Genomic DNA, 23,059 nt, shown 5'->3' on the forward strand with positions numbered 1-23,059 from the left:
CACTTTCTGAGCTTTTCTACTATTGGCTTGAAGTCTAGCCCATCATCTTTGCTTCTCTCTCATTGGGCCTGGAGAGTAATCCCCGCAGCCCTGCCTCCCCCGCGCCTCGGGATTGGGTTCTCCCCGGACAAGCCCCACCCATCTTTGGCTCTACGATTGGAGGGAGGGGTGGACCTCTGCGACTGTTATTGGTCGCTTGGTCCGCCAATCGTAGCCGCGCTAGCCGCACCCATTGGTCCTGTTCTTTCTGGAAATTTCCACGTCTCCCATTGGGCTGACGGACTCCCTGACAGAACCGCCTTCAGGTTAAAAAAAATTTCAATTGGGCGGTGAGTTGCAGACACCTTGCTATGATAGGTTTAAATGGCTGCCCTTCAGAGAGCTTGGTGGGGTGTCTCTGCAGTCTTGGTCTCTGAGCGTTAGAGGCCCCAGCCATCCTCTGCTGCGAGCGAGGCTGCAGGAGCTCCGGGCCGCCTCTTGCGTCTCTTGGCGGAGGGGGCGGCGGCGAGTCCAGCGAGGCTGTTCGTTTCTCCGCGGCGGCCGACAGCCCTGGCCCTTCGCCCGTGCATCGAGCTCCGGGGTCCTAGCCGGTGGGGGGCTGGGGGGTTGTGACCGTTTGGGTGGGCCTCAGGAGGGCTTCCCGGATCCCGCCCTTGTGTTCTGCGTTTTCCAAAATCCCGCGAGGTGGTGAGGGCACTGGGGCTTTGGTAGGACAGGCCTGAGATCTCACCGCGGCGGCGCCGTTGATGGAGACGCGCACCCTCTCTGAGCCGCTTGGGTAGAGGGGTTGGTAATCTGGATCCTGAAATCTCAGCGAGGGGCAGGGCAGGTGCCTGGAGAGAAGAGAAAGGGTATAGGCCTGGAGAAGTTTTTTGTTTTAATTTTTTGTCTTTTTAGGGCCGCACCCGCAGCATATGGAGATTCCCAGGCTAGGGGGGTCAAATCAGAACTGTAGCTGCCGGCCTACACCACAGCCACAGCAACGGGGGGATCCGAACCGCGTTTGTGACCTACACCACGGCTCAGGGCAACACTGGATCCTTAACCCACTGAACGAGGCCAGGGATGGAACTTGCGTCCTCGTGGATGCTAGTCAGGTTCCTTAACCGCTGAGCCAGGACGGGAACTCCCCTTGAAAAATTATTTTTCGCCCTGGACCGATGTGTGTGGTTAAGGGAACAAAGCTGCATAACTGGGGTCTGGCGGGAGCTTGGATGAGAGTCTTGGACCCTGCTGTGACATTTATTTTGTACCCTTTTCTGGTTAATGCTCTTCCTTCCCAGGGTTTTAACTGCTTTCTATGCCAATAGCTTGTCTCCTCAGCTTCCTCTTCCCTCCCAGCCGTCTGACCCATCTTGGCACTGAAGCCAAGGTCACTGCAGGTCTGCATGCCTGATAACCCCCACCCCCTCAAAAGCTTTTGGGGGATTTTAGATTGGGACTTGGCCTTGGCCGGTCTGATAGGGCAGGCCTACTTTTCCCACCTCTTCTTTCCCATCTTCCACTTTCAGCACCGCACTGACATGTCTCTTCCTTGAACTAGGTGGGTTCCTTCACTCCAGGCCTGCCTGCAAGATGTTTCCTCTGCTGGCACCCCCACTTCCACCAACCCTGCCAGGTTAACGTCTTTTCTGGTCTTTCAGGCTGAGGTGAGCTGTCAAGGTTCCTTCCTCACCTGCCCCCAACATGTCATTTACTCTCATAACATCACAGGCTACACGTGTCCAGTCACATTAAACCAGTGGCTTGGCTACCCGTACCACATTTTGTAAGGCCCACGACCAGCCTTGTGTTTGTTTTTCTTTGTCTTTGTCTTCCAGGTGCATTGTACAGTGTCTAGCCCGTAGAAGGCAATTATTAGTCCATCAAACATGCCCTATAATGTGTTATGTGTAAGTGTGGGTACTGGGGAGATGCAGTGAGCAATACTGGCAAGAATCACTGTTTTTGTAGTGCTCTTTCTAGTGAGAGATGAACTGAAGTCTGGTGTGCCTGCAGTAGGGAAAGGATTAAAGGGGCATTGAGCAAGGAGGGTGCTGTTGTATTTCCAGTAAGAGACCAGATCAAACCCCAGTGAGGAGCTAATGTTTGAGAAAAAAAAAAAAAAAAATTCCGACTGCTTAAAGGCATAAGATTCACGGAAAACCTAGGGAAGAACCTTGTAGTCGGAACAGCAAATGCAGTGGCCAGTGGGTGGCCAGAATGGCAGGAGCCTGGCAAGGTTGGGAGAGGGTGCTGAGAGGAAGCAGTACCAGGTCCTGCAGGATGGGAGGCCACTCTGTTCACTTTGAACATTCCAACAGGTTTTAAGCAGAAAAGTGACGTGATCTGACTTAGTTGTGTCGGTGAAGAGGACAAAGGCAGAGGGGACCTCTTAGGCTGTTGCAGGTGCCAAGAGTGCTGTGGTGGTCTCATGGGCCAGGGTGGGAGCAGAGGAAGTGAGAGAAGTTAGATTCTGGATGCATTTTGGAGGAGCCACCAGGATCTGTTGACACAGCATGAAGGAAGGGGGTGACTCCGAGGCTTTTGGCCTCTTAGTCATCTAAGTCGAAACTGTCAACAAGACTTTTCATTTCTTCTTGGCACTGTCTCCAGACCACCACACTCCTGTCAGCCCCCTGCTGCCCCCACCCCAGCTCTTCCTTCACCCCTGGAGGCCTTTCCTTTTGAGGCCTTCCGTCACTGCCCCCCACCCCCCGCCCCCACCTCCCCAGCCTCTTTGGGCTTCTTTCCCATCCCTCCCTCTGTGTGACTTGGTCTCTGCTCCCACATCTTTTTTAATAGTTCTGTGTGTGGCACATTACTCTGGGTACAGAGGCTCAACAGTGAACACGGCAGTCCTCAGATGCAGCTTCTGCAGTGTGGACCTTGTCTTCTAGACGGAGAGGCAAATCCTACTGAAACTCAGCTTCATGACTTCCTTAGCCTCTGTGAAGGTTAACCTCTCTTGGCTTCCGTTGCTTTCATTTTATTTATTTATTTATTGGCCAAGCTGGCACCATGCAGAAGTTCCCGGGCCAGGGATCAAACCATGTGCCACGGCTATAACCAAGCCACAGTGGTGACAACACAGGGTCCTTAACCTCTTGAGCCACACAAGAACTCCCAATTGCTTTCATTTTAAAATGCTCATGAGAAACTTTTTTTTTTTTTTTTTGGTTTTTAGGGCCACACCCATGGCATATAGAAGTTCCCAGGCTAGGGGTTGCAACTGCTGGCCCACACCACAGCCACAGCAACACCAGATCCAAGCTGCATCTTTGACTTACAGTACAGCTCATGGCAACGCCAGATCCTTAACCCACTGAGAGGCCAGGGATCGAACCTGTATCTTTGTGGATACTAGTCGGGTTCATTACCACTGAGCCACATCAGGAATTCCCAAGAAACCTTCAATATTAGAGTAGTTGTGAGGATTGAATGACTTGATATTTATAACATACTGAGAACAGTGTTTGACAACAGACTAAATACTATATGCATTTGTTAAATAAAAATAAATGCACTTGGAATTCCTCTTGTTGCTCAACAGGTTAAGAACCCAACTAGCATCCATGAGGATTTGGGTTTGATCTCTGGCCTTGCTCAGTGCTAAGGATCTCACATTGCTGTGGCTGTATCCCAGGCCTCAGCTGCAGCTCGATTCAACCCCTACTCTGGGACCTTCCATATGCCACAGGTGGGGCCCTAACAAGAAAAAAAACACAAATGAAGGTAATTCATAGCACTATGAAGAAAACAAAAAATACAGGATGAAGAGCTAAGAGGGAGGAGTTCCCATTGTGGCTCAGTGGGTTACATACTAGTATCCATGAGCATGTGGGTTCAATCCCTGGCCTTGCTCAGTGGGTTAAGGATCCAGGGTGCTATGAGCTGTGGTATAGGTCGCAGGCATGCCTCAGATCCAGAGTTGCTGTGGCATAGGCTGGCAGCTGCAGCTGCAGTTCGACCCCTAGCCTGGGACCTTCCATATGCTGCAGGTGTGGCCATAAAAAGCAAAAAAAGAGTTAACAGGGAGGCGGGGAAGGAGCACCTGAGGTGGGTGGTCAGTGAAGGCCCCTTAGACTTGGAATTATGAGAAGCCTGTCAGAGACAGCGTTCCAGACAGGGCAACAGAAAATGCAAAGGCCCTGAGGCTGAAACAAGTTTGGAATGTCCAAGGAACCCAAAGAATTTTTTATGCTCTAGTGTCCTTGTCTGTGAGTGAAGAGGATGAAGTGCCGATGACATCCCAAGGTTACTGTGAGGATTACAAGGGCCCATGCTCAAGGCTTGGCAGACCTGAAACAAAAGTTTGAGAGCTCTTTTTGAGAAAAGAAACAGGGAAACTAAAAAAAAAAAGTATGGAGCTTTAGAAAGGGTGCAAATGAGGGACCCCGAGGCTTAAGCTTATTTGGTGTCATGGTAAAGCCTCTTCTGAACATTCAGAAATGTTAGCTCTTAGCATTTTCATCAACTCAGGCTTGTCCAAATCCCCAATGGTACTTGGAGCACTCCTGAGGAAGGCAGTGATGTAGGCCAGCTGGCCACTGTCCCCTCCCCAGATCCCTGGAACTCAAGCAGAAGCTGCTCCCCAGCGGGCGTCCAGGCCCATGCGATGTGTGTCGCTTCCAGAGTGACTCATGCTGCTATTTCGGTGCTGCTGCTCTCAAGGTGGGAGCAAAATGGCAAGCGCTGCGTTTGGAGTCAACTCTGAGGCCGGAGATCCAGCAGCAAATAATTGACCTGAAGGGGTCACCCAGTGCAGCCACATTCTCTGCAGAGCAAATCCCCAGTTTTAAAGTTCTTCCAATAGCAGGAAAAAAGAAACAGCTGGAGCTCATGAAACTCAGCACAGGAGGGAGGAGTGGGGGTTGGGGAAGGGGTGTGGTACAGAATTCTGGGGTGTGTACAACGTGGAATTTTGTTTTCTTTTTTTTTTTTGTCTTTTTGCTATTTCTTGGGCTGCTCCCGAGGCATATGGGGGTTCCCGGGCTAGGGGTTGAATTGGAGCTGTAGCCACCGGCCTATGCCAGAGCCACAGCAACTCTGGATCCGAGCCTCGTCTGCAACCTACACCACAGCTCACGGCAACGCCGGATCGTTAACCCACTGAGCAAGGACAGGGACCGAACCCGCAACCTCATGGTTCCTAGTCAGATTCGTTAACCACTGCGCCACGACGGGAACTCCGGAATTTTGTTTTCATAAGAACTTCCATTATTGGAACGGGAATTTAAGACAACTCGAGTTTCCTTCTGCAAGGGAGAGTGAAGCTCCACTCTGGGTTCTGAGAAATTCCTCAAGAGTGTCTTCATTTCCCGACTTTCAGTTACCCAGTCACATGGAATCCAAGTCTTGATTAGTGGGAAAAGCCTGGGGGAGAATAAAGTGCCGTGGAGTTGTGCTCAATTCAGTGAGCTCACCAAGAGCCGGAAACTGCCAGATACTTCAAGGAATAAGATGGTGGTCTTTTTTTTTTTTTTTTCTTAATCTTTTTAGGGCCAAACCCAGGGCATATGGAAGTTCCCCAGAATGATGGTAATTATTATCTGACAATTATTCATCAGAGAGCCCCAGAGCCCAGTCCAGGGCCTCACCATCCACACGCCCTCCCGGGGTGATCTCAGCCAGTCTTGGGGCTATAAACCCCACAGCGGAGGACTCCTGCATTTCTAGCTTCAGGTCAGAGCTCGCTTCTGAGTTCCAAACTTGTCTACCCAGCTGCCTCCTTGACGTCTCCACCTGGATGGCAAATGGACTTCCTGACATGTTCAAGCTCCCAGTATTCTCTCCTGAAGCTGTTTCGCCCCTGACTTCCCTCTCATCAGTGGCCTCCTTATTCTTGGGTTGGTTCAGGCTGAACACTTTGGAGGCATCCTTGACTGTCTTTCACAACCACGTTCAGTTCACCAGGAAATTCTGTCAGCTGGACATGGACCCCTCTGCAGGTCCCCGCCATCTCCTGGCTTTGGGAAGGGGACAGGAATGTTGGCTCCCTGAGGGTCAGAGGGGACCCTAGCTGGTATCCCAGGACATATCCCATGAGAGGTGCGGGGGTGGGAGATGAAAGAGCTGCTGTGTCTGGGTGAGTCCAGTGAGGACACTGATACCACCAGGACAGATTAACCCTCCTCCCGAGATTTAGGGCACCCCACGCTATGCCAGTTCAGGACCACCTGACAGAGAAGGGCTTCTGGTTGTACCTGAGATACAACGTGACAGCTGGGTAGGATGGGGGCTTGGAGTCAGAATGAGATGATCCCAAATCAGTGGTTCTCAACCAGGGGTGATTTTTGTCCCCAGAGGACATTTGGCAATGTCTGGAGACATTTTTGGTTGTCACAACTCGGGGGTAGCTGTGCTACAGAGGCCACTGATGCGGCTCTAAACATCCTACGATACACAGCACAGCTCCCCATGATGACCTGGGGCAAATGTAAACAGAACCGAGGCTCAGAAATCCTGGTCTGAGGAAATGTAGAATGTGTTTCTTGCACACCTGAGCTTGGTTGAGACTTGAGAGTGAAACCTGTTATATGACAAGATGATTTAAATTGACTGCAGCACAGGAGTTCCTACTGTGGTGCCGTGGGTTAATAATCCCACCGTCTCTGGGGCGTTGCTGGTTCCATCCACGGCCTGGCGCAGTGGGGTAGGGATCCGGCGTTGCTGCAGCTGTGGTGTAGGTCAAAGATGCAGTTCACTTTCGATCCCTGGCCTGGTGACTTCATATGCCTCAGGTGCAGCCAAAAAAGGAAAAAGATGACCACTATACATAATATGCACCTAATACCAAGAAGGGCTGTCAACGAGCACTGTGGGACACCCCTCCTATTGGAAGGTAATGGGGCTATGCCCCCCCCCCCAATTTGATGGGCTCTGGGACTACTTTGAGCAATAGAATACAGTGGAGGGAAGTTCCCTTTGTGGTGCGGTGGAAACGAATCTGACGAGGAACCATGAGTTTGCAGGTTTGATCCCTGGCCTCACTCAGTGGGTTAAGGATCTGGCGTTGCCGTGAGCTGTGGTGTAGGTTGCAGATGTGGCTCGGATCCTGTGTTGCTGTGGTGTAGGCCAGCAGCTGTAGCTCTGATTTGACCCCTAGCCTGGGAACCTCCATATGCTGTGTACGGCCCTAAAAAGCAAAAAAAAAAAAAAAAAAAAAAAAACCTTGGAGGTGGCACTTTGCCAGTTTCCAAGCTTATAAAACTGGCAGCTTCCACTCTTTTGGGACACTCGCTTTTAGAATTCTGTGCTGCCATGTGAGAAGTCTGCCCGAGGCCACAATACTGCAAGAGAGCCCAAGCTGGCCACCTGGAGAGCCCTGGTTGTTCCCACATCTCAGCTCAGAAGGAAAGCCGTCCTGGACCCTCAAGCCCAGCTTAGTCTTCCATTGAAGGTCACTGTGTGACCTAGTGGAGGCCACATGGAGCAAAAGAAACACCCAGCTGAGCTCTGACCCAATTCCTGACCCACAAAATCATGAGATGCTGAAAGTTTTCAGCCATTAAAACAAAGTAGCTTAGGATACTAGTTTGTTACACAGCAGTAGATAACCAGACCGGTCACCCCCAAGGGTTTTTCTGTGCTTTCCTCTTGCCTGTTCACGGTGATAAACTCCTCCCCAGTGCTGCCCGGACGGCTTGTCCAAGAGCCGTTGTCTCTAATGCTCCACTTAGGTGCCAAAGGCTGCTCTTTACAAGTCAGCTCATCCACAGACTTGATCAGCACCCCCAGAGTTCCCTCCCTAAGGAATCCAAATCCCAGTAGGTCCTGTTTCCCTCTCTGCTTCTCCCCCCTTTTCTCCACCTCCGCTGCTGCAGCCACTCTGGCCTTTGTGGCCCTCCCTAGGGAGGGGTACTGTGTTAGTTTGCCAGGGCTGCCATAACTAAAGCCACAGATTTGGTGGCTTAAACCAGAGAAATTCGTTTTCTCACAGTTCTGGAAGTCCGAGATCAAGGTGCTGGCAGATCTGGTTTCTTCTGAGGCCTCCCCCCTTGGCTCCCGGGCAGCTACCTTCTCCCTGGGTCCCCATGTGGTCTTTTCTCTGTGCAGGAACCCATCCCTGGTTATGTGTGTCCAGCTTTCCTCTTCTTTGAAGGAGACCAGGCAGGCTCTATCAGGGACCACCCTAAGGGCCTTGTTTAACTTAATCACCCCTTTAAGGACTGTCTCCAAATGATGTCCCCTTCTGAGGTGTTGAGAGTTGGGAATTCAACATGCCAATTTGAGAGGAAAATAGTTCAGCCCATAACAGGGCCTTCCATGGTTTTCCTTTCTTTTTTTGGTGGGGGGTTCTTGCCCGCAGCGTGCAAAAGTTCTGGGCCAGGGATCAAACCTGCACCACAGCAGTGACAATGCCGATCCTTAACCCACTGTACCACCTGGGAACATCTCACGTTTTATTATGTTGTTAAAATATATTACAATGGACACCACTGTCTGAGGGTTTTGTATCCTAACCCAGAGCATCTGCCTCCTTCCCAGGCCTTCTCTGAAGTCAGCTCCTTCCCCTGAGGAAGGCAGTGTGAGCCTCTCCAGACCATTGGCCAGATACTCACACCCACCCCGAGAGGAAGCAGATGGCGGGGCCTCTGCTAGCCAGGCCTGATTTATAGCCACATAAACATTCTGGACGTTTACTACCTTGTAATCCATCCTTCCCCTTCACACCCCTCAATATAATACCTACACAATATTGGCCATTGAAACAGACAGTAAAGTGAAACACAGACAGGTGATAAAGTAAAAAATGAAAAAGGCATCACAGCCTGGAGGGAGGGAGGTGCAAAACTGTGATCCCACATTAGGGGCCTGGGAGGTGCAGAGGATCATCTGCCCAAACGGGGCAGTAAAGATGGCAAGGGAGTTCCCGTTGTGGCTCAGTGGTAACGAGCCCAACTAATATCCATGAGGACGAGGGTTTGATCCCTGGCCTTGCTCATTGGGTTAAGTAAGGATCTAGTGCTACTGTGAGCTGTGGTATAAATTGCAGATTCGGCTCAGATCCCAAGTTGTTGGGCTGTGGTGTAGGCCGGCAGTTGTGGCTCTGATTCAACCTGGGAACTTACATATCTACAAGCGTGGCCCTAAAAAGACAAGAAAGGATGGAAAGAAGAAAGATGGCAGGGTAAAATGGGGGTATTGCTGAAACTTGAAAGACTCAGGAAACAATAATGCATTGGGCTTTAAAGTCAAGCCCCTGCAGAGAGGAGGGCCCTCTGGGGTTCCTTTAGATCTGGTAGTTCTCCTGATTTCTGCTCTGGTCTTAAAATTCAGACCAGAAGCAGGAAACCCTCACTGTATTGTGATCTCACAGCTCGCTGCACTTCAGCCCTGCTGAGATGGTGAATCTACTCCTCTGGGTAGTTTTGTAACCCTGAAAAGTGTGGAAGCCAGCAAAGCAAACCCAGAATCTTGGTACCAGCTTAGGAAGAAGTTTTGTAATCATGTTCTAAAATCCAAGGGTTTTTTTTTTTGTTTGTTTTTTAGGGTCAACCCGCAGCATATGGAGGTTCCCAGGCTAGGGGTCAAATTGGAGCTACATCTGCCAGCTGATGCCACAGCTACATCAGATCCGAGCTGTGTTTGCAACCTACTTCACAGCTCAATAGCAACGCTATTCTTAACCCACTGAGCAAGGCCAAGGATTGAACTCGAAACCTCATGGTTCCTAGTCAGATTCAGTTCCGCACAGGAACTCCCCAAGTGTTTTAAGTTGATTTGTGATTTTAATGAGAGAGGGGGGAGACAGCCTGCAGTGACGGCTTTAATAATGCCTCTGATTTCTGTAGGCCTGCCCTTTGCGTTGGGATTTGGCAGCTCCTCCCAAAAGAAATGGAATCTCTTTTTCAATTCCTGCATTCTGGGCTGGCTTGTGACACGCACTGAATCCTGTGACTGTGTGAACTGTGCAACAGAACCTGGTGGAAATGATGCAGAGTGACTTCCAAGTTAGGCCTCAAGAGGCACTTTGCAGCCTCTGCTGTCACCCTCTTGGACTGGGGCCTTGAGATCCACAGGTTACGAAGATGTCCAGTCTGGCATAGTGGAGGCCACGCGGAGCAGAACCAAAGGGTCTCGCTGACAGCCAGCACCAACTGCCCATCACATGAGTGAGGTGGTCCAGGGCCCTCAGCCCCAGTCGGGTGGTCAGATGACTGGCCACAGCAGTGACCCAGACAAGACCAGCAGATGAATCTTCCAGCTCATCCCAGCCCAAACTGCTGATTCAGAGGCCTGGTTGTTATTTTAGGCTAGTACATTTTCGGTGGTTTATTAGGCAGCAGTAAATAACTGGGACAGTATAAAAAGATCTAAGTTCATAAGCAGCATTTGAGTATTTAGGAGAACTAATTTACTATACTTATAAGTTTAATCTACTTGTGTATGGGAATTAGTAATGATTATAAAAAAATATGCTTGGCTTGGGAGGGGCTGGATAAGGTGGGAAATGAAGGGGTCTTCACCCCCTGTTCCCTCCCTGTTTGTAAGAAAAATGAACAACAAAAAAAATATGCCTGTTACATGTGTAAGTCTCTTCTGCTGAGAGTGTGAGGCGTTTGAGAGGACTAGTTATTTCCTTTTTTTTTTTTTTGTCTTTTTAGGGCCATACCTGAGGCACATGGAAGTTCCCAGGCTAGGGGCTGAATTGGTGCTGTAGCTGCTGGTCTACACTGCCGCTCATGACAATACCGGATCTTTGACCCACTGATCGAATGTGTGTGCTCACAGGTACTAGTCGGGTTTGCTACCCATGAGCCACGACGGGAACTCCCAGGACAAGTTATTTCAACTCTGTAGAATGCAGTTTAAAATCTATTAAAGAATTTAATTACCTAAGTTTGTAACTGGTGTTCATTTTTAGAATTTAATCTGTTGAACCTGTGAGTTAATTAAATATTCACCAAAGACTAAGTGAAGGTAGTTGTTCTTATGTTTATACAAAAATCAGATTTATAAATAGAAAACTAGATTTGCAAGTTGCATTTGGATGTTTAAGAAAAACTAGTTTTTAAATTTATAATTTTAATAAATACAGTGTTAATTTAAACACAGGCAGTAGCAGGTAGCTTTTCTCTGTATGAAAGCCCCTCTCCAGCATTAAAAATCCTCAGCAGATAACACCGGCTATTATGGCCCCACCTAAAGTTCAGCATTCCATAGACTTTTCCACCATTTGGCTTCTGTGGGTCCCTTGGCCTGGAATGCTCCTGACACACACATTTTTGGTACCAGGCAAAATTTCACCTTTTCTAAAAGGTCCAGCTGAGGGAGTTCCCTTGTGGTGCAGTAGGTTAAGGATCTGGTGTTGTCATTTCTATGCCTTGGATTGCTTCTATGGTGTGGGTTCAATCCCTGGCCTGGGAACTTCCACAAGCCTCAGGTGAGGCCAAAAATATATAAGTAAATAAAAGGTTCAGGGCTGAAACTCTGTGAAGAGGTCCTGCCTTGCCAAGTCAGAACCATACCTCCCTGCCTAGACCCATCCGAGTGTGGGGCCCAGTCTCTCTTTAGACCAGAACTTGGTGGGCTGTGGCTGGGGCCTTCTCCATCCTGACTGCTGTGTGAGAACAGAGCTAAATCCTGGCAAAAATAAACGGGAGTTCCCATAGTGGCTCAGTGGAAACAAATCTAATATCTATGAGGACGTGGGTTCGATCTCTGGCCTTGCTCAGTGGGTTAAGGATCTGGCATTGCCATGAGCTGTGGTGTCGGTTGCAGATGTGGTTCGGATTTGGCATGGCTGTGGCATAGCAGGCTGGCAGCTGCAGCTCTGATTAGCCCCCTAGGCTGGGAATGTCCATGTGCCGTGGATGTGGCCCTAAAAAGCAAAAAAAAAAAAAAAAAAAAGCATCCGGTGTTGGCACTGCTGTGACTCTGGTTACAGCTGTGGTGTGGGTTTAGCCCCTGGCCTGGGAACTTCTGCATGCTGCAGGTGTGGCCAAAAAAAAGAAAAACAGAAAAACCAACTCAGATGCCCAGGATGTCCAGGGTGATTCAATGGCCTAGCCTTGGGAGACAAATTTCAGACCATACAGAAGGCAGCCTCCTGACAGGCACTGAGAGTTTCTATTGCCGGGTTCCCTGCTTCTCCTTGTCCTCCTCCCTAGACTTTGCCAGGAAGGGTGTAGTAAGTAGAATAACGACCCCCAAAGATGTCTGCATCCCAATCCCCGGAGCCTGTAAATATGTTGCCTTACAGGCAAAAGGGAGTTAAGGGCATAGATGGTATTAAGGTTGCTAATCAGCGGAGTTTAAGTGGGGAGATGATCCTGGATTATCCTGGTGGATTCACCGTAATCGCACAGGTCCTTGAAAAATGCAAGAGGGAAGCAGAAGCAAGTCAGAGGGAAAAGCCACTAGGGAAGACTGGTCTGAGTTATGCGACACTGCTGGCTTTGAAGATGGAGGAAGAGGGCCGAGAGTCGAAGAAGAGGGGTGGTCTCTGGAAGCTGGTGCTGACACCTTGATTTTAGCTCAGTGAGACTCAGCTCAGACTTCTAACCTACAGAACTTTAGGAAAATGAATTTTGTTTGTTCTTTAAGCTGCTAAATTTATGATAATTTGTTATAGCAACAATAGGAAACTCAAACACAGGGTCACCCACATGCTTCATTGCCTGAATCAGTTACATCTGCCTAATGACTTTCCAGACCACAGATGGGAATCAAACAACCTTGAGCTCAGCCTGGGCTCTGACCCTCAAAGGCCGCGTTGGCCTTGAGCCAGTCCTGGCTTCTTATCTGTGCTCTGGGGCAGTGCTGCCTCGCCAGGAACACATATTAAGAAAGGGAGAGCAAATGGTTGTAGAGGCCTTATCTTGGCGAGGGCTGGTACCTCGTACCCTGTGGGTGGTTGCTGTCCTGGATGCAGTTGGCAAGGCCCTTCTTACACTGCTGAGTTACTGGAGAAGCAACAAGTGGCTTCCTGTCCCCTGGTTTATGATGGTCCCTCTCCACCCTCCCTCCCAGGGCTGATCACTGTCTACCTCCCGGTCTACAGGTCTGCTGCTGATCCTTTCTTGGGAACCATGGTGACATCAGCTGCATCCACAGGGAGCCGTTCTGTGATCCTCCCCACAGTCCTGTCCAGGGTTCCTGCTACACAGCACCAGAGAGGCCAGGTACACAGAAGCAGGTCTGCAACCAGCTAGACCTGAACTATGTCTTCCTCCTAATTTTTTTTTTTTTAATTGTCTTTATAAGGCTGCACCAGAGGCATATGGAGGTTCCTGGGTTAGGGGTCGAATCGGAGCTGTAGCTGCCGGCCTACACACAGCAATGTCGGATTCTTAACCCACTGAGCAAGGCCAGGGATGGAACCTGCGTTCTCATGGATACTAGTTAGATTCGTTTCAGCTGAGCCACATGGGGAAATCCTTCCTCTTAATTTACAGCCCAAGAAGCAAGTCACAAGGGTAAGAGTGAGCAGAGCTGGTACTAAAACTTTCTCTGGAACCCTGGCTCCTTGTCCCAGGTTTTAAAAATATGCACTATTATATTTATCCAATAATAGAATGGTATAGAAAGACAAAATGTATTTTAAAAATCCACCTTTACAGTCCTTGTAAGAAATTAGGAAAAGTATGAAGAAAAAAATCATCCCAATTCTTCCACCCAAGAACGCTCTTGGAGCTCTAGTTTTTTGCCTTCAAATTCCAAGATTTCCAGCCTTGCCTCCTCAGCTGCTCTAGCTTTGGTTTCAGCCGCGGCCCCCGCGCATCTCCGCCCCTGGGGCTAAGAGGCAGCCGCTCAGCGGCCTGGGGAAAGTTGCCCAACCGGACGTACCTGTTCGTGCCACTCGTCACCTTCCCAGGGCCGCTTGGGACCCGCGGCTCTCAGGAACCGGGGACAGGGTGGGGCCGCTTGACCCCTGGGGAGCTGCGCTCGGCTCAGTACCGAGGGGCGGAGGCGGGGCCGGGGTCGCGCGCGGGAGGCGCCTCGGCCCAGGAAGTTGGCCGTGGCTGGGCCAATCCCAAAAGAGCGCACGGCTGCCGGCGACCCTCCGAGAGCAGGGCTTGCGTGCGGCTCGACCCACGCAGGCCCGGGCGGGGCGCACACGTGTGTATAGGAGTGTGCGGGCCCCTCCGGCGGCCGGGACTACAAGTTCCAGGGTGCCCAGCGGCGCGCCCGGGTTTTCTGGCCGCGCGGCTCGCTGGCTCCCGAGCAGGTCGCCGCGGGCTGGCACGAGCCACCCGGTCCCCGTGTAAATAAGGGAGAGACTCTCCTAGCACCGTAAATAGAGTCCAAGTGGGCGGGGAGCCGCCCTGCGCCGCCCGCTCATGTCTCTGCAGAGCCGAGTGTCCGGCCGCCTGGCACAGCTGCGCGCGGCGGGGCAGCTGCTCGGCGCCCCGCGCCCCTGGCCCGGCCCCTCGGCGGGTGCCACGCGGACCCGCAGCAGTGCGTGCGGTCCCCCGGCGTCCCTGGGCGCGTACGACTCCGGCGCGCGGACCCCAGCGGGAGTTGGGGCTGGGGGGGGCGGCAGCGGTGGGGCGGAGAGCCGGGGTGCGCACCTGGGCCCCCCTGGCCATGGCGGCGAAGGTGGACCTGAGCACCTCCACCGACTGGAAGGAGGGCAAAATGTAAGTGTAAGCAGGAGGGGGGCGAGGGGCGAGGGCAGCCCTACTTGGGCCTTCACCGGCTGGACGACACCCCACCAGCAGCCTCGTCCACCCCAGAGACCTGGGGAAGTTAAGACCCCCTGTCCCCTGGTAGGGACACCCCCCCCCATTCACAGCCACGCCCCCCATGTGCCCAGTGCCGTAAACCACTTAGCACCAGACCAGGTCTAGGTCCCCAGTCGAGGGGTGTGTGAGGAGGGTGGCCTCCCCTCGCTGGGATGGGTCACAGGGCACCTGCGGAGATCATCGAGGGCCTGCTGCCTACTCTGTTGTGCAGGAGGGAAACTGAGGCTCAGTGCCTGAACCCAGGAGCCCAAGGTCACTCGGAGTTTGCTTCAGATCTGAAAGAAGGCTCTGAACTCCGCAGGCTTTGCAAAGTACGGTTTCTCAAGTGATGGCATTTTAGGCAGAGTGGCAGGGAATGGGCAGAGGGAACAGCTCTGGGGCTGGTGTCCCACCTGGTGGGATCAGATGGCCAAGAGGAGGGGCCTCTCTGTGCAGGCGGGTTCCCCCCCACCCCTACCCTGGGAGCCTGCCTCTCTGGGCACGTGGTCTGGTGCCCTTTTGCCCTTATCGCTGGCCTCTGGCCACTTGTGAGCAGTTTCTGTCTCATTCCTGGGGAGCACAGGGCAGAGGAGCTGGAGGGCATGGCAGAGATTTTGTCTGAGAACAGTGACACCCCCCTCCCGCCCACCCCCAGGAATCAAGCCATTTCCTCCTGCTCAGGGGCAGGGCATGAGTCCTGGTGGGCATGAGGCCCAGGGCTGGACTCTGGGCCTGGACGGAACAGGGAAGGCAAAGCAACCTGACCTGCGGAGCCGCAAATAGCCCCAGCTGCCCCTGCCCTTCAGGGCCTGCTCCCTGGGCTCTTGTGACCATTCCCGGCAGGATCCCCTTTCAAAAGGGCAGGGACGGCAGCTCATTGGCTGGGCCCATGTGGTGGAGTGGGTTTCAGCCAATGGGGCTGGGAAGGCAGGCCTGGGGCGGGGTGTGGTTGGGGGCCAGCAGACGGCGTCCTCTCGGGATTGGAGGTGGAGTTCAAGATGACTTGCCCCTGTCAGGAACTGCGGCACCTTCCCGGGGATCTTAAAGCGCCGGCAGGGGGCACTTGACTTTGCTCCTGGAGCGCAAGGAGTGCTTGTTACGCCCCCAGCTCTGGCCCCAGAACACCCTGGTGGGGAGTAGGGGGTTTGCCCCACAGGGATGCCCGCTTTCCCTTCTTTTCAGAGAACAGCAGCTCAGGGTGGTAGGAAAGAGAGCTGGGGCAGCCGGGGACCCAGGCACCGTTCCTTCTAGGACCCAGCTCCCCGCCCCCTCCCAATCGTTGGTGCCGCCCCAAACTTCCAGACCCCATGCAGCTGACCGGCCAGCCATTCCCAGCTGTTGGGATTGCCATTCATTGAGTCCATTTTTATCAAGTGCTTTCTATGTAACCAGCACTGCCATGGTGCTGGGGAGACAGGCAGGGGCCCTGCCCTCCCAGAGCTTAGGGAGAAGGGACTGCAGAGGATGTGAGCAAGGCAACCAGACAATGCCAGGTAGAGGTCAATGCAGTGGAGAAGCCATGGCGGATGGGGCTGGCCGAGTCCAGTGTCCAGCCAGGGGGCGGTGTGAGGCGGGTGGGCTTGCCTCAGGAGCGCCTGCAGCCCTTAGATGGTAGCTTGTGGGAGTGAGACGCAGAGATCTCTGTGTTTTAGTGGCGTCTTGCTGCATAATAACAAATTACTGGACATTTAGCAGCTTAAAACAGTAAACATTTCTCTCAGAGTCTCTGAGGTCTAGAACTGGGAGTAGCTTAGCTGGGTGGTCAGGCTGTGGATTTCTCAGGAGGTCGGTGGAGATTTGGGTGGGGCCGGAGTGAGCCCTTCCCAGATGGCCCGTTCAAGTGAAATGGCTGTTGGCTGAAGGCCTCGGTTCTTCACCTCAGGGCCTCTCCCCAGGCTGCTTGAGTGTCCTCGCCACATGGCACCTGGCTTCCCCCAGGCACGTGACCCAAGAGAGGGAAGGTGAGGAGACCAGGCCTGAAGCCACAGTGCCTTTTTGTGACTTTGGTCCACACTGTCTCTTCTGCTTTATCTTTTGTTTATTTAGAATCAAGTCACAGAGTCCAGTCTACGTTCAAGGGGAGGGAAATTAGCTTCCACCTTTGGAAGGGCAGAGAATCAAAGAATTTGGGGAATAATTTAAAAACCCACAGGAGGGGCTGCCTCAGCTGGACTCTGCCTCTGATTGGGATCTGAGCTTTGAGCCTTGAAGACCCGCACACTTTTTTCTTCATTACATTTCGGTTTGCTTGTTCAGCTGAGTTGTATTGTACAGTGAGATTCATCAAGTGGACAGACTTTGAGTGAACAGTGTACTCGTACCTGAGTATCCAGCTGTGCAACCTCTGGGTAGAACATTGCCATTGCCCCAGAGGTTCCTTTGAGCCCTTTTCCAATCAATACCTTACAGCTAATCACTCTTCTACCTGTTCATTTCCTTTCTTGAGCTTCGTATCACCAAGGCATACAGTGTGTCCAGTTCCTTTTACTAAATATCTTGTGTGATTTGGCCACATGATTGGGTGCGACATTTGCTCTTTTTCTTGCTGCGTAATATTCCGTAGTGTGGATACACCACAGTTTGTGTGCCCATTCTCTTGTTGATGGGCAGTTGGCTTCCAATTCAGGCCTGTTGGGAATACAGCTGCTCTGAATATCCTTGTACATGTCTTTGATGGACATGTGCTCACCTTTCTCTGGTGGATATACCTACATAGGCCTCTAAAGACCCATCCGTGCCTCAGATGATTCTCTCTAGCACATGGTAACCAAACTCACGAGAGCCATGCATAGTTCAGAGGGTTCAGGTGTGGTTCGTGGTGGGGAAATACAATGGCAGTGGGTCTGGAACTCACAAGCACCTGGGCAGGGCCTCCTCTCCCTGAGGAAAGCCGTGTGGAAGCCAAATCATAGCCTTAAGTTTGCTCAGCAGCATGTGTTCTCAATTGAATGATTTTGGAAGCGGATCCTGCTGGCCTGGGCAGGCTGGGAAGCTTCCCTGCTGGGTACACCTACCTGCCGAGGAGCCCTTCCCTGGGCTGTTGCTCGGTATTTCATTCCATATGCAGAAGGCAGGGGGCCTCAGCTCGTGGCCCAGTGAGCCCTCTGGACAGGTGGCCAAATTCTGCCTGGCTTCTGCGTATTCCTTTTTTTCCACCTTCAAGCTGATTGCCCACTTCTCTGGACCCATTCTCCCTCTAGGTAAGTAAATAGCATCAGACTGGATCTTCCTGGCTAGGAGACAGTCAGTCTTTTTTTTTTTTTTTTTTCCTTTTTAGAGCCACACCCTTGGCATATGGAGGTTCCCAGGCTAGGGGTCGAATCAGGGCTGCAACTGCCAGCCCACGCCACAGCCACAGCAACGCCAGATCAAGCCATGTCTGCGACCTACACCACAGCTCGCAGCAACACCGGATCCTTAACCCACTGAGCAAGGCCAGGGATTGAACCTGCGTCCTCATGGATGGTAGTGGGATTCGTTTTCCGCTGAGCCACGAAGGGAACTCCCAGGAGACATTCAGTCTTTTTGAGAGACCTCTGTAATATCTGATTTCACTGGCCAGGGGTTCATTTCTCTTTTAATCCTCTCGGTGCTGGGGCACCTCCTTCCCCCCGAGGTTGTGCCTTTTCATCAGAAGACTGTGGAAACAGTCCTGCTGTAAGGCAGTTAGGTCCAAGGGGACTTAAGGTCAGGCCCGGGGGTTTCTGGTGGTTTTGTCACCACAGGTGTGTCTTCCAGAGAAGAGCACAGAGCCTCCTTCTGACCTGCAGGGGGGTAGAGCTGTGTGCTGAAAAAAGAACAGGCATCGGTGCCATTAGACATGGCTTGCCCAGCACCACTGCTTCCCCGCACCCTGAGCCTCAGTTCCCTCATCTGTAAAATGGGACCAGCAACCCCTGACTTGTAGGTCATGCTGGGATCACATCAGAAACCCTTTTGTCCACAGTAGCCAAAGGGTCCCGGTGGCCCCCTTCCTTGTCGCCCCTCAGGCTGGTCTCCTGTCTCTGCCGTTCTGGCCATGAGGACATTGGGCTCATGTAAACTTGTCTCCCTCATGGTCTCAAATGCTGGAGCCCTGACTCGCATGTCTAGAGCCCTGTTCCTCTCTCCCTGGTGGCTCAGTCTAGGCTTGACACCTTCCAGCCTGTTTGCACGGGGCAGAGCGAGGACTAATTTCATCCCCTGTGGGATTTCATGCAGATGAGATGGTTTATCTGATTCGACCTCTGAACAGGGAAATTTTCCAGACACACCTGGGAATTGGGGGGTGGTTCTGCCCCCTGTCCTCTGGGGAAGCAGCCTTTGCACTTCCTGCTGCGGCCACGGGCCTGGGGAGGTCAGGAAGGCTCCAAGACTCCTGGTGCCGTCTCCCCACTCCTCGTCTCCTCCCTGCTCTCGGGGAGGGGGGTGGGGGGGCGGTGAGCCCAGGTGATTAATGCCGCTGTCGCCCCTGCTGCCGCCGCGTTCCCAGAGCCCAGCCGTTATCAGCCGGGCCCACCTGCTCCAGAAGAGGAGCCTCCCTCCGCGCCAGCCCGTGCTCACCTTTCTGAAGCCTTTCTTGCCAGGTGCCATAAAGACACTTCTTAAAACACATCATTGAATTCCCGTTCACCCGCCACACTTTATGGTTCTGGCGCAGCCCGCTTCCTCCAGCGCGGCTTTTGTGCCCTGGAGCCGCTGAAAACTTTGTCTGGGGTCAGGCCTCCCCATCAAAATTTACTGCAAATATCTTTTTACAGCACCTGTCTCACTGAGCTGTGAAATACTCTCAACTCTCCAAAAAAGAAAGAAAATTAAAACGTATGTTGTACATCTTTTTAAGAAAAATAAAACTCACTTGTGCTTTAAGTCTGCACCTGTCCTTCTGGCAGAGGGAGAGCGCATGTTATAAATGCGGGGGCATGTGCCTAGCTTAAGGGTCCTGCTTCTCCTCTTCCCCACCTGGGGGGCAGCCCCCCTGGCAGATGAAGCTGAGGCCGTGAGGACACTTGGTTCCAGCTGGCTTCTTCCCCATGAATCGGAGACTCGTGCAGCGTGGAGCTCCTTAGGGGCCAGCCAGGCCGCAGCCTCACACACTCACCTATGCCTTATGCGGTGCCAGGTGTTGGGAACCCGACATAAACACGACACATTCCTGGATGGCCAAGGTCGAGTAAGGAGTAAGCCTCGAGGGGTGTGCCCTGGGGGACCACAGACCAGAAGGGCAGGCTGACAGGTATCATCTCTGGTCATCTTCCTTTGCCGTCTGGGAAGCAGAGCCGTCTTTTGGTGTTTACTGGGAGAGGGCTGTGCGGGCTTGGGGTCACTCGGGCCAGGCCCTGGTACCGGCGAGGGCAGTGCAGGAGAGCTCCTCGGGCTGCATCCTGCCCGGGCTTCCTTTCGCCTGCCTGTGGCCAGGGCGGATTGCTGTGCTTCTTCTGTAAAGCAGGTGGTGTCTACTGGGCAGCTGAGCCATCTCTGGGCGTCCCAGACTAGCTCCAAGGGGCGTCTGGGATATGCTTCAGCCAGAGAGACTCGGCTCATGGGAGCCCTCTGGGGTCGGTCTGGGGCCTGGCAGGCCAGTCCCTGCAGGGTCCCAGCAGGGCCTTTTGCTCTGGCCGCAGGTCCAGCTGACTGTGAGTACCCGCCAGGGCCTTGGAGCAAGGATGTCAAGGTTGTGCGAGACAACAAATATGGGTGCCCGTGACAGTCCCCAAACTGCTCTACCTTCTTTACCCCAAGTTGGAAAAATACCGTTTGCCCTCTCAGGTTTTGTCTTGTTTTCATTCACTCTTTCTAGGCCTTCTTATTTCAGTCCCAGGGAGGAGCGAGCAGATCTGACGTGTATATTGCTCTTGACAGCTTCCTCTGTGTTTTCACGGCCACCTTCTCATTCACAGCGAGCTTGGGTGCCAGCTGAAGGCTGCCTTGCCCTGTTCTAGAGATGAGAAGATTGAGGCTGGGAGGGTGGGCGCCTTACTCACGAACATGATCTTTGGGGGTCATGATCCCAAACCTGGTGGGACCAGGGAGTGAGAGCGGAACCAGACCCACAGCAGCGGCCCGGCCCTGAGCCAGCGCGTGCCTCAGACAGGCCGGCAGAGCTGCCACGGCCTTGCTTTTGCTCTCCGGCCCAGCTGTTCTAGATTTCTCTCCATTTGCTCACACAAATGCTGTCTCATATGTCAGAGCTTCTGCACACACTATTCCCTCCGCCGAGGAGAGACCTCTTCTCTTAGCAAACTTGCCCTCGACCTTCAGGTCTCAGCTCCTTGGTTCATTGATTCATCCCACAGCTGCCCGGACACACTCACCTATGCCTTATGCGGTGCCAGGTGTTGGGAACCCGACATAAACACGACACATCCCTGGACGGCCAAGGTCGAGTAAGGAGTAAGGCACAGGTGGTCGTGGAGGCAGCTGCTCTGGGAGGGGATGGCGGTGAGGAGGGGACTGCAGCAGAAGACCAGGCAGGAGGCATGGCAGGCAGAGGCCCTCAGGCAGGGCACGGAGGCTTGGCTGTTGGGGGGACTGAAAGCTGAGGGGTAGGCGGCAGAGTGAAATACAGGGGTGGGGGTGGGGGGGGTAGTTGAGAGAGAGGCAGGCTCTCATGCAGGCCTGGGTGAGGACTTGGAGTTTGAACTGAGTGTTACACAGAAAGATGGTTTCTGACGCCTCTTCCTAAGATCTCTGGGCTCCTGGGTTAGAAATAGACCACAGGGAGTTCCTGTCGTGGTGCAGCAGAAACGAATCCGATTTGGAACCATGAGGTTGCAGGTTCGATCCCTGGCCCCGCTCAGTGGGTTAAGGATCCGGCATTGCCGTGAACTGTGGTGTAGGTTACGGACGAGGTTTGGATCTGGCGTTGCTGTGGCTGCGGTTTAGGCTGGCAGCTATAGCTCAAATTAGACCCTAGCCTGGGAACCTCCATACACTGCAGGTTCAGCCCTAAAAACCAAAAAAAAAAAAAAAAAGAGACCACAGGATGGACACGGAGTCAGCTGGGAGTGGGGGCTTCCGGAAGGGTCTAGGAGCCATCAGTGATGGAGGTGTGGCCTGGTGGGGGTAAGCAGAAGGCCTGGATTCCTTGGTGTTGTGAGGGTGAGTCTAACAGCCTGCTGATGGCAGGAAAGGGGTGGGAGAGACAGGAAAGACCCCTGCTTTGCAGTTCCAGCAAAGTCTGGGCCATTCACTGAGAAGGAGTAAGGGTGCAGGACTCAGAAGTTCAGTTTGGCACAGGGAGAATTTGGGGGTGAGAGGCTGCAGGCTTTGGGGAGCAGATGCTCAGAGGAGATGAGGGGCTGGAGGTGCAGCCTCAGGATCCTGAACATAAGGAAGGTTTTCACACACATGGAACTGGGGTGAAAACCCAGGCAGAGGGTGTAGATTAAGGGGGGGTTCCTGGGGGGAAGAGGGGTTGGGGGTGCTGAGCTTACAAGGGAGGCCACAGGACCAAGTGGCCGGTGTGGCGTCTCTGACCTTGGCCTTGATGGAAAAGTGGGGCTGGGGGTGGGGAGCCTGGGAGGAGGAAGTGTAGACAGCGGAGGAGGGTGGCAGAGGAGCAAGGGAGGGTTTCGTTTTAAAAGACACGGGGGTGTTTGGGGGCAGAAAGGACAGTCTGGTGACAGGGGAGCCGCAGGAGTGAGTCCCTGGGAAGGCAGGCCGGGTGGTCTCGGTTGGGAGGAAGGACCTTCGTGCCTAGTGACCTGAGGGAGGGAGGACGAGGTGTGGGCGGGAATGTGTCAGTGGTTCCTGGCTCGGTGGGAAGAGGAGGCGGGGTCTGATGGCTGGATGGCTGGAAGGACGAATGGAGGAGGCTGCGGAGGGGGGCACCCATTTCCAAAGCAGCAGCTGGAGTGGCCACCTGGGGGAGGTAAGGATTTAGGGGGAGCCTCTGCCTGGTTGGTGGGATTTTTCTCCAGCAATTTGCAGCTCCTGGGGCAGACCAGAGAATTGGGGTACCCCCTCCAGGAAGCTATTCTGGCCTCCCCTCTGCTCTGTTAGGCCTGGGACCCCACCCTGCCTCCCAGGCTTGGTGCATGGTGGATGCTTAATAGATGTTTGTTAACTGACTGATCTGTATTCATCCTGCCAGGGAGAGGCAGGGCCTGGATGGAGCCCTGCCTGTTCTTTGCTTGGTGGTACTGCCTGCAGTGTGCTCTGCATGGTGCCTCCCTAAGACTGTTTTGCTTCTCCTTTAACAAGTGGGAGCTTTCTGTTACCTTCATGTTACAGGAGAAGACAAGCAAGGCTTGGAGAAGCACTTCGGTCCCTTCAAGTACCCACACCCTCCCCCCCATCCGCTCACCCCCAACGCACAAAGAAAGGAGCATTTATTTAAGTAGGAGACCTTGGCCTGTTTCTCAGATCATGGGGCACACAGACCCTTGAGAAGGGGGCAGGGAAGTGGGAAATGTGAACATCCAGGG

The 23,059-nt window shown here is 53.0% G+C and overlaps 2 protein-coding genes across 2 annotated transcripts in view; one reads left to right on the forward strand and one right to left on the reverse strand.

The window, feature by feature from the left end:
- Positions 1–28: 28 nt before the first annotated feature.
- LOC125124110 (uncharacterized) lies at positions 29–14,269 on the reverse strand. Its single transcript, XM_047774272.1, has 3 exons — positions 14,252–14,269; positions 13,774–14,085; positions 29–833 (listed from the first exon to the last, which is right to left on the reverse strand). Exons 1-3 carry the CDS (start codon positions 14,267–14,269, stop codon positions 420–422), a joined length of 744 nt encoding a protein of 247 aa, XP_047630228.1. The 3' UTR covers positions 29–419.
- The window catches only part of MACROD1 (mono-ADP ribosylhydrolase 1), a 149,424-nt gene continuing 140,446 nt past the window's right edge, over positions 14,082–23,059 (forward strand). Inside the window, 2 exon segments of the mRNA XM_047775430.1 lie at positions 14,082–14,456; positions 14,458–14,564. Coding sequence (XP_047631386.1) covers positions 14,268–14,456; positions 14,458–14,564 — 296 coding nt within the window. The 5' untranslated portion in view covers positions 14,082–14,267.

Source organism: Phacochoerus africanus, chromosome 4 (genome assembly GCF_016906955.1).
Source record: "Phacochoerus africanus isolate WHEZ1 chromosome 4, ROS_Pafr_v1, whole genome shotgun sequence".
Lineage (NCBI taxonomy): Eukaryota > Metazoa > Chordata > Mammalia > Artiodactyla > Suidae > Phacochoerus > Phacochoerus africanus.

Coding starts and splice junctions, on each gene's coding strand:
- LOC125124110 (XM_047774272.1), bottom strand. Junction 834..13,773: donor GTGACGAGTGGCACGAACAG/GTACGTCCGGTT, acceptor TCTTCTCTCCAG/GCACCTGCCCTGCCCCTCGC.